This window comes from Amphiprion ocellaris, chromosome 11, assembly GCF_022539595.1.
Source record: "Amphiprion ocellaris isolate individual 3 ecotype Okinawa chromosome 11, ASM2253959v1, whole genome shotgun sequence".
In the NCBI taxonomy this organism is placed as follows: domain Eukaryota; kingdom Metazoa; phylum Chordata; class Actinopteri; family Pomacentridae; genus Amphiprion; species Amphiprion ocellaris.
The window spans coordinates 10,915,402-10,926,746 of NC_072776.1; the positions used below are offsets into that span (position 1 = coordinate 10,915,402).

Sequence of the window (11,345 nt, forward strand, 5' to 3'; positions counted from 1 at the left end):
ATCATTTTCTTTGCAGCAGATACACTGAAATCATATCAGGTATACTAATGTCAGCCTAAAACAACAATGACGTAAGTCCTGAGCAAACACCAAGGTGTCTGAACTGAGTTTAGGTGGGTTTACCCTCCACTACATCTCTGCTAATGTCCATTTGGGAAGCAACACAGAACACATACCACAAGACAAACATACTCGCCAGAAAAATTGGGGCTTGAGAAAGTTCCCAAGCGGATTGGTCCGCGTCGGCGCCGACGCCGATGACGTGGTGGAGTGAAACACGTGGGCCATGGTATCCAGAGCTCACATAAACAAAGCCACATTGGCCAGACTGGATAGTCGAAGCTCGTGTCGCTGTCAGTGCGCGGAGTCACACGGTTTCCCTGCTTGGCAGTGTTGGTACCGACGCTCACGATCTGGAGCTTTTACCAAAATTGATGAATACCACCTACATGCTTATCGCATGGAATGAAAGCCACGATCCTGATGTGAAAGAGGTAAGATTCAGTCCTTCTATTCAACATAATCTGTGACTGCGCTCGACTTACACCGCGTTCTCCGAGCCTTTTAATTCTTTTTCATTTTCGTCTTTTTCCACCGTTAAACGGAATTTACACAAAATCTGAGTGTGACTCAGACTGTTCAGATCTGTGGCTGTGGCTGACATTTAATCACAGTTTTCAGCTGTTTGGTTTTTCGGCAAACTGTCACTTGTGTCAAGTGCGTAAAGTTGCTCGGCTCAAACCGAACCAGCCGACACTTTAAAACAACCAAAGAAAAGCAAGAGTTGTGCTTTTAATTGTATATAGAATAATATAGAATATGAATATATGCTGCTCACATCCATTAAATACTTTAATGGAAATTTTCACGACGCTCTGCATAATTAGAAATCGGTTATAGTTTGCGCGCATTTGTGCAAGTTGATTCCGACTTCACCTGGGATCTCGTAGTCATTTTTAGATTTTATGTTATTTTATAATCTAGTAAATGCCAAAGGTGTGTGTTTTATTAGGGGAAGAACCAGAACAGAGTCGCTTTCTTCAATCCTGACACCCATACAACTCCTGACATTACCCATTTCAAGTGTCAACGGGAAACTGTCAGAAGACTTGAGGTAGGAAATGAAAAATTATTCACAAATACAAAATACATGTGCTGTTGTTTTATTTTATTCTGAGGTTACACAGTAATAATAGACAATTTTGCTTGGTCCATTTACTATAACTTCACCTTGAACTGCAAAACTTTTCAGTTTACACAGACATTTGCACAGAAATCCTGATGTGTTTGTACCGGTTTGGTTTTCAGCCATGCCCTGCGTTCAGGCTCAGTATGGATCATCACCTCAAGGAGCTAGTCCTGCTTCCCAGAGCTACAGCTACCACACCGCAGGAGAATACAGCTGCGACTTCTTAACACCCGAGTTTGTTAAGTTTAGCATGGACTTGACCAACACTGAGATCACAGCCACTACTTCTCTCCCAAGTTTCAGTACATTCATGGACAACTATAACACCAGTTACGACGTTAAACCGCCCTGTCTGTATCAGATGCCCCACTCTGGAGAGCAGTCCTCTATCAAGGTGGAGGACGTCCAGATGCACAACTACCATCAGCAGAGCCACCTGCCACCTCCGTCGGAAGAAATGATGGCTCACTCTGGGCCTATGTACTTCAAACCCTCCTCGCCTCACGCCCCGACTACACCAAACTTCCAGGTTCAGCCCAATCACATGTGGGAGGACCCGGGCTCCCTCCACAGTTTCCACCAGAACTATGTCGCGGCCACGTCCCACATGATAGACCAGCGCAAGAACCCGGTGTCGAGGCTTTCGCTCTTCTCCTTCAAGCAGTCCCCGCCCGGCACTCCTGTTTCCAGCTGTCAGATGCGGTTCGACGGGCCGCTGCACGTCTCCATGAACCACGACAACCCGGGTGCGCACCGCGGCCTGGACGGCCAGAGCTTCGCGGTGCCCAGCGCCATCAGGAAACAGGCTGGTCTGGCCTTTCCTCACTCCCTGCAGCTGAGCCACGGGCACCAGCTGGTGGACAGCCAAGTGCCATCGCCCCCGTCCCGAGGATCTCCGTCAAACGAGGGTCTGTGTGCGGTATGTGGGGACAACGCAGCCTGCCAGCATTATGGAGTGAGAACCTGCGAGGGCTGCAAAGGATTTTTCAAGGTGGGCTGATAATGACAGCAAGCATGAAAAAGTGTTACTGTTTATTACATGAACGCTAGACTCTGTTTTGATTGTTATTTGCTGCACCATGTGTTACATGCTGCTCTTTTTCTTTAAAATTATAATAATAAAAACACTTATTAGAATCGCATTTTCACTACGAGCTGCACTAAATATAATTAAGGAACAGCTTTCAGTGCGCGCGTAAAATAAATATCTGACAGTCATAGCTATCCACACACAGCTGTCCTCAAAGGGACAAGGAAAAATGTGAAAGACCACGAATGTGTATTTACTGATGGTCTATTCCCTCTTGCTGGTTCATACAGCACAGTACCAAACACGAGATGAGGCTGATATTATATCGTTTTCATCTTGTTCATATTCTGCAGTAACCAAGCAGTTGTATATATACACACGTGTGAGCATTAAATAGCCTTTGAAATAGGCCTAAAGAGTGACAAAATGTTTTTTTCTCTTTTTCCAGCGCACCGTTCAGAAAAATGCAAAATACGTGTGTTTAGCAAATAAAAACTGTCCTGTTGACAAACGCCGAAGAAATCGTTGCCAGTTCTGCCGTTTCCAGAAGTGCCTTGTAGTCGGGATGGTGAGGGAAGGTATGTTTGGGCCACGCATTGATTTATTTTAGACCTGTGGTTTATAATTTCACACTGATGCACTGAGAAAAGGTGTGCGTAATACAGTGCATTTATCCAAATTTCAGCATTTACGCACAGCCGCAGGAGTGTCTGTTATTGACTCATAGGTGTCAAATATTTCTCCCAATGCAGTTGTCCGAACGGATAATCTGAAAGGTCGAAGAGGACGCCTACCATCCAAGCCCAAAAGTCCCCAGGAACCCTCCCCACCCTCGCCGCCGGTGAGCCTCATAAGCGCACTCGTTCGGGCCCATGTGGACTCCAACCCCTCCATGTCTGCTTTGGACTACTCAAGAGTAAGTAAATACTGGAACCCCTGGATTATAACGCACACCCAGAACATTTAAAAAGAAGAAAAAAAGTTACATTCTGAGAGAAAACAGACAGAACAAGACTGACGGCCTTTATAATTCAGTCGTGCTTTACGTGACAATTTATTACCCTGAAAGTTTTCTGTGGTGCATCGCCGAATTCCAAACTTTGTCGGGATTTTATTGTGGCATATTTTCAGTAAATTGCGTTGAAATGCAGAACTTAAGAAAAAAAGAAGGCATGAATTTAATAGTAGAAGTCTCTCTCTCTCTCGGAAATGGGCATTTGCAATTTCACGGATTATATATTTTAAAGGACCTCATTAAGGCGCTGTTTAAATTAAATTCCAGTTCCAGGCTAACCCTGACTACCAAATGACTGGCGACAACACTCAGCACATCCAGCAGTTCTATGATCTCCTGACGGGCTCCATGGAGATCATCCGAGGCTGGGCGGAGAAGATTCCTGGCTTTTCTGATCTACCGAAGCAAGATCAAGATCTCCTCTTTGAATCCGCCTTCCTTGAACTTTTTGTCCTACGGCTGGCGTACAGGTGAGGCTGAGTAATTGCTAAACAAAAGAACCTGGGCTTTAGATAATCATCAGTCCCTCCTTCAAGCTTCAATGCTTTGGGCTTTATTAGCTGCCCAATAATTAGAAGGCTCTTAAATTCCCATTTATTGCCAAGCGTAATTAATGGCATTTGGTTATTAATTGCAGGTCCAACCCGGTGGAAGGAAAACTTATTTTTTGTAATGGAGTGGTGTTACACAGACTACAGTGCGTCCGTGGATTTGGAGAGTGGGTGGACGCTATCGTGGAGTTTTCTTCCAACTTGCAGAGCATGAATATAGACATCTCAGCTTTTTCCTGCATCGCAGCTCTGGCCATGGTAACAGGTGCGTAAAGGGGCTGCGCATTTGGAAACACTGTGACTTATACAGTACATGCAAAACGGAGTGTTTGAAATCAATTCTCTGTCTTTTTTTTAAATTATGTTTTTCAGAGCGACACGGGCTTAAGGAACCCAAGAGAGTCGAGGATCTCCAAAACAAGATAGTCAACTGTCTCAAAGACCAAGTGACGTTCAATGGCGGTGGTTTGAATCGTCCCAACTACTTGTCAAAACTCTTGGGAAAGCTCCCCGAACTGCGCACACTATGTACCCAAGGTCTGCAGCGTATCTTTTACCTAAAGCTAGAAGACCTAGTCCCTCCGCCAGCAATAATTGACAAACTTTTCCTCGACACCCTACCTTTCTGAGTCTGACTCAGAGGCGAAACCTCAAAGAACTTCCAAAAAGACTGTTTGAGTCAGACTTGACAGATTTTTTTTCACGCTATGATTTCTGAGTATTTGCAAGCTCCGTAGGCTACTAGAACACCATATTCAGATGAGTAAAAGGATTCAAGAAAAAAGTAACAATAACGAGGAGGCAGAAAACTTTGATTTGCTGTGTAGGCCTTTTAATTCCCTGAATTGTTTTTTCTTTTCTTTTCTTTTTTTGAGTGCCAAACGAGTTAATGAGACACTTGGAATTTCTCTCCAACTAAAGTTAACCTGGTCTTGCAATCACTTACAGTTTCTTTAACATCGGCTCTACTGATTCAGCATACTCAGATGTAATATATTCCATTTATATACATACATATATATAAATATAAACACACGCACACACACTGTATATTATAATAGATTATGTGATGCCTCCAACGCATCGGTTTATAACGTGTACAAAGTTTGTTATAATGAAAAGATTTAATTTTCTTTTCTTTTTTGACTCGTGCCTATGTGTTTCTGACAGGATCCCAAAAGTATCCAGAAAAGACAACGCATGTTCTAGTTTTCTTTTTTCCCTTCTTCTTTTCTTTTCTTTTATAGGCACTTGCTGAGGTGATGTCTATATATAATATATACCGGACACTATGTAGTCTGCTAGATTTGATACAGATTCGTAGTTATGGCACTCCTTTTATGTATGACGCATATGTGGAAAAATATTTCATCTGTATAGAAAATGAGGGACCCATGGTGTTTGTAAAACTGTCAGACATTCCTTGTTTGTATGTGCTGTAAGTATTGTTGCTGTTGAATATAAACGTTTCTATATATTTATTATTTCTATTGCCAAGAGCTACACTAAGCATGGTGCAATTTAAAGGATTTCAAACCATCCAAGTTCATGCTGAGCACGTTGTCTATGTTTTATGTCTTATAAACGTCTAGGTAGTTATGATTTAACACGTTTGGAAATGAAAAATCCCATCTTATATGAAGAGGTTTTCATGAGTGTGTGATTATAGGCCTACATTCTTTGGCATCATGATGTACTTAAAAGTTCTGTAACGCATTTGGTGCCGAATTCCAAAAAAAAGGAAAAAAAACTTTAGAGAGAAAGAAATATTTAATGTTTACAAATAAAACTTTTAAATCAATTCTTTGCTAAACACTTTCTCTGAAATTAATTCATCCTTCAAATTCAGACCTTCCTAATCGACGAGAGACACTCTGGCACAACAGAAAGAAGCTATTCTCTCATTCGAGCTTAATTTAATTTCCCCAAGGAGGCGGTTAGGATTTTGCGCACGCAGGCCTGTTTGCGCAAAATCTAACGTTTCAACAACATAATAATAATAACAATAATGTCTGTTTCGCCTTTTTTTAAGGAAACATGAAAAGATGTAGAGATGTTTAGTTCAACGGATTGTAAATTATGATGTTGCATTTTAAGGCTAAGAACATTTCATAAATAATCGGCAGTCAGTTTCATGTTTTATTTTGAAGTTTGGACTCTTCAAAATTATTCTGCTTTATAAACGCACAGATTCAGAATTTGACTAATCCAACCGCCTTGCTTACGCGTGTAGCCTAAATGAATCATCAAAATTATTACTTTTAATTTGGAGAGTCACTTAAACATGGTCTCCTGCATTTTTGTCTATCTTTTAAAAATATTTCCTTAATGTAAACAAAAAAAAGACTTATTAGTCCATCCTGATGCAACCGCTTTCCATTTTCTAATGTCTCTTTGTATTTGATAAAATAAAAGACCACAACGGATTTAATATAGGAATCTTAGTTTAACATAAAGTACAATTTCTTAAAGGATCATTTAAAAAAAAAAAAAGCATCGGATCTTATATTCCAATCTATTGCTCTGGATGCTCTTTGCTGATGTGACGTGGATGATAATAAAACTTAACGGTAGACTTTACTTTTTGCGTAATGATCACAGAATTAATAAAGTAATGTGCTCCTTTATATTACCTTTAGTTTTGTATACAAGATCATCTTTTTTTACGCTCTCGCTTCATTTAACTTTACTTTTATTGCCTAAACGCACACTGTTAACCTGCGTTACCTGCCGACTGAGTCACATCACAGCCGAAGCGGTTGAAAGTCAGCAGTTTTCCGGCAGTAAAACGCCGACTACATGCAACTTGGCATCACCAATGACAAGCAGACGCAGTCAGTGTGCAGCCTACACATGCTTTGTGAAATGTGAAACCTGGTTGCGCACAGGTGGCACAGCTCTCCAAAAGATCTCGCGTCACAGTGCTGAATGTTGTCTGTGAAATTTTCAAGTTTCAGTGAACAAGAATGATATAATGATGCACAAACAGGAACGTTTTTTTCCCCCTTTTACCCAAGCCGGCGGATGATAGAAATGCAAAGTAACCTGGTTCGTTTTATTAGTTGACTAGTAAGCCTGTTAGTACAGACACACAAAAAAACTCCCCGGGGAGTCCCGTTGCGCGCTTCTGGTTTCTTCCACAGCACCTACTTCCACTTCACCAGTAATTAAATTATACAGGTAAAACGTGCTAATGTACATCCCTTAATCCCATTTACTGATTACCGTTACCACAGCTCGGGTCTTTGAGTTGTCGCGGCGCACCGCATCTGCGTACGCTGTGGACTGTAACAGCAGAAATAAAAGTGATTCAGAAACGCAGAGAAAACGGCAGTGATTTGGCCTGAACAACAGTGCAGCAGGGCCGCTGTCACAAAGCCTTTTCTCTACTCTAGCAGAGGAGAGAAGTGACGCCAGGCTCTGAGGCATGTCTGGGACTTATCCACAGTGATTCCACATTTATCACATGATCAAGATGAAGGGAACAGCTTATTTTGAGAGATATTAGCAGCAGGCAATAAAGTGTCTAAATAATTAGATCGTCACTGTAAAGTGCTAATTCCAAGGCAAATTGGGATTACGTTCAGAACCAGTTTGCTGACATTTAGCAGATCTGTTGAAAGGGTGCATTACAATGTCACAAGTTTCTTCTATTGACTCTAAGTACAGTTAGGTTTTAAACATGTCTATCTCAGTACAATAAAACATGACACATGTAGCTAATGCTTCTGCCAGTGTTTGTGCATGATTATATGTGCTGGAGGACTTTTGAGTCGAAATTCATTAAAATGCCTAATTTCTTCCCCACGTTTGACATCAGTGGAAGGCTAGACATAACTGTGCGAGCGTAAGCTGGCATGGAGGAAAGTCAAGAGAGATTTTTCCAGTTGTTTGGCTGTGTCCTCAGCTGCAGCACAGAGAACAACAACCAGCAGGTGAAGGTGGCCCACTTCTGAGAACAGAGCCTGTACATCTGCTGCTAAGTGCTTGACCGCAAAGTGAGAAAGGCATCAAATTATACAACTCCCAGCTTTCCATAATGCTGCTTTTTTTCTCACAGTGCCACACACTCAGATAATCATGGATAATGCTGAATGCACAGCTGCAGTTTTGTCTAATTCTGTGATGCAATATGACAGATGCACGTGTGTGAGGTGGATTGAGCTTTAGTGACCATTCACATTTAAAAAAAACTTGTAATATGTAATTTTGTCTTCTGTTTTAATCTGGAACATGTGCATTAACAGCAGAGAGGAGAAATCATGGCCTCTTCTGATACCTGTGGTGTTGGAGCACTTGATCGTTCACCTTTTGCACCACATGAGAACTTAGCAGACATCTGAGGAGGAAGCTTCACTTGTGCTCACACGACTGGAGTTATAATTATATAGAGCAGAGCCGTGTTATTTTAAAACCACGGCAGCAAAGAGCAGAGTGGGACATATGGAAGAATAATGACAAAGATGCACAAATACACATGGTTGATTCTTCTGTGCTACATGGTACAAAACTACACACACTACATGCTTACAAGCTGCCTGCTGGTGTGAATCTGCACAGTGTATTTACTGTGTAGGACATAGCAGACGACTTTTGGACACCACGCTTATTTTCTCTGACTTTCATAAAATTAAGCCAAGTGTACGTTACAGTTATTTTCTTTTTTTATTTATTTTATGTGTGGCATTAACAGTTATTTTGAAGTAAAGTGTGAAAACCTTCGGAAAAAACATCAATTGACCTGAACTAGATTCATATGACTAAACACCACAACTTCACATTCCTTGTTTCTCCTCAGCATCTTTTCAATAACACTGCTGCCTTTCATCTCATTGCTTTCAGTCATCACTAAAACTCTGCATCACTTTTCTTTCATGTTACCTTTCCCTCTTCTCAGGCTGTGAAGCATTTTGCAGTGCGGGTCCGCAGTAAAACATGTTGATTACACAACTTATGAATCTCATGAGTCCTGCCGACGATAGCGCTAAACAAAATGAATGAATAATGAGCTGAGTGATGGCCCTTTGGATACGAATGTCTATAGTTATATTACTGTGACTATTTGATTTACCATATTGAAATGCTGATGATTGTCCAATAAATAATGCAAAAAGCTGATTTCCGAGTGGCGAGGCAGGAAAAGAAATCCACCTTGCATATAGATGGAGGTGAGCCGTGTCTGTCCCTCTCAGCCTGTGGCCCAGAGCAGCTTTATCATTCATAGGACTAAACAGACAATCAATTCAGCAGCCATGTATGAAGGATGAAGGGATGCGACAAGCTGTGAATGATGAGAAGCCAAAAATCAAAGGCCTCACTCCTTCTTAGCTCTAATGGCCATTACCAGCCCAGACAGCACCAGTAAAATGAGGTTAATCATTCGCACAGATCCTTTCAAAGAAGATTGACTGAACTTGATGTCTAGTCAGATCACTCATAAATATTTACTTCATATTAAACAGCTGTGTATGCTCTGTTATTGCACATTGATTTCTGACGGATGCCATCAAATTATTGTTTCAAGTGTGGTCAGTAAAATCCATTAATGTGATGCTTGTACCAAGACTCAATTATGCTAACCACAAGAAATTAATAATGCAATGAAATTGACAGAACAGAATGCTGGAGAGGGATTTCTTCAGGTTTCTGCTTAAAAATGTATTCTGGGGGGAAAAAAACAGCAGTGTTTTTTTGTTTGTTTGTTTGTTTGTTTTTGTGAATTGCCATATAATCACCAGAAACCACTAGAGTTTAGACGGCACATTCACTGCTGATTGATGGTATATTCTCTTTGTCAGAATTAAATAGCCCTACAGTTTAGGGTTACAGTTTAAGTTTATGGGCACAGTGTGTATCAGTATCGAACACATGGGCTCACTCCTTTGACCTTATTGACAAAATGAAATCGGGAATTTCCTTTATAGAAAGAGTTAATGTTTCCTCAGGCAGACATGTTTCCGATTCAATTAGTTTTAATGAAGCCGGTGCTCAGTGGTTACTGAAGTAGAAAAAACAGGCATAAATGCCTGATGGTAATAGAGGACATATTAAGGAGGAAGGGATCGGACACAGTGTGTGTTTCTAAGTGGTGAAAAATGCCTCTATCAGGCTGGTAGGAGCCAGTGGCTTGGGAAGCAGTGAATTGTATGAGCCTCAAATGATGCATTTGGTCTCTGGGGCAAAGCTGGAGGAGACTGAGGACCAAACTATAAAAAAAAAAAAACAGACAGAAAAAGAATCTGGTTTTGCTGATACATGTGGGGTATCACCAAATAGACAATAATGCTCATCTAAAAATCTCATCTGCATAATTGTATCACAACAGTTGAGCAAATAATTCATTCACAGACTGCAAATATTTGGTGAAAATATAACATTCAAATTCAGAAAATCTAAAAATCTTTGTCTTGTTTTGCATATTTACACACCACTGTTGGCAATGTGACCAAATGCAGAGATGCAAACTATCCCTCCATCTGATGCCAGAGTGTAAAATGTCAACATGGTCAGATGCACTGGCTCTGTTCCCATAAGGATATGCCCTTATCCTGTGTTATGGCTTGTGCTGCTGCTGCTCCATGGTAAAATGAAACATATTAAACACATCCATGCACATGTAATCTGTTCATGTCTTCCAGTCAAATTATGTGTGTGGTCTACCATCCTTCTCAGTGTCACAATTCCTCTGGCTGCTGCCTTTCTGTATGCATTTAGTCTCATGATCTGGATTAAAAAGCATGTAAAATTTGGATGAAATAGCAAGTACATGGGATTTAAGTTACCAACCATACAGCTGCAGCATCATGTGTTTGATTCCAGCTAGGGACCGGTGTCAGTAACACACCTCTCCCTCCCCACATTTTGTTTGTTTCTATTATCTCTGTCCATTTTTAAATGAAGGAATAAAATGTCGTCCAAATCTTACAGGTAAATATTCTCAACAAAAAGACGCACGCAAATCACAATTTTTAAAGTTAATGTGTATTGAGGGACTTTTGGAGGTTCACGCTGAAAATTAGTTCCTACAGACATCAAGCAGAAGACCTGGATAAACAAGCAAACAAAAATTTTGGTGCGAGTTTTTGCAGCTGTGAAGTCTTCCCCCATGACAGTAAGACACAAACGGAATTGGGAAAACATAATAAAAGAGCTCAATTTAATATGATTTTTCATACAAGTGCAGGTCAACACAACTCCGTCACATCTTTTAAATCAATCTTCCTCATGTTGGAAGTAAACAAGCCTAAAACTGCCTCTTGCTTCTGTGAATCCTAAGTGTGTGTGAGGCCTCTACTAAATGTCCACATGAAATTCAGTGTTTCCAAATACTCACAACACAAACTGGAGCATTGTGATGCCTGTACAGCACGTCTAACTACACATCAACAGTGAGAAAGTGCCAACAGATAGTGGAGTGGTGGGTTCTTGAAGGGTCAAGAGTGGAATATGATGTGTGTTGGACAGAAGGGAATGGGAGACAGGGTTGTGGTGTGTATGTGTGTGTGTGTTTGTGTGTCACAGCAGACAGAAGAGATCCAGCCCAGGCTCCCACACAGCTTT

At 41.0% G+C, this 11,345-nt stretch overlaps 1 protein-coding gene across 1 annotated transcript; it reads left to right on the forward strand.

Moving 5' to 3' along the window:
* The first annotated feature begins 317 nt into the window (after window positions 1-317).
* nr4a2a (nuclear receptor subfamily 4, group A, member 2a) lies at window positions 318-7,508 on the forward strand. The gene is made up of 8 exons (XM_023277406.3): window positions 318-494; window positions 1,013-1,114; window positions 1,309-2,180; window positions 2,668-2,797; window positions 2,972-3,135; window positions 3,502-3,704; window positions 3,872-4,050; window positions 4,158-7,508. Exons 3-8 carry the CDS (start codon window positions 1,311-1,313, stop codon window positions 4,412-4,414), a joined length of 1,803 nt encoding a protein of 600 aa, XP_023133174.1. The 5' UTR covers window positions 318-494; window positions 1,013-1,114; window positions 1,309-1,310; the 3' UTR covers window positions 4,415-7,508.
* Window positions 7,509-11,345: the final 3,837 nt, after the last annotated feature.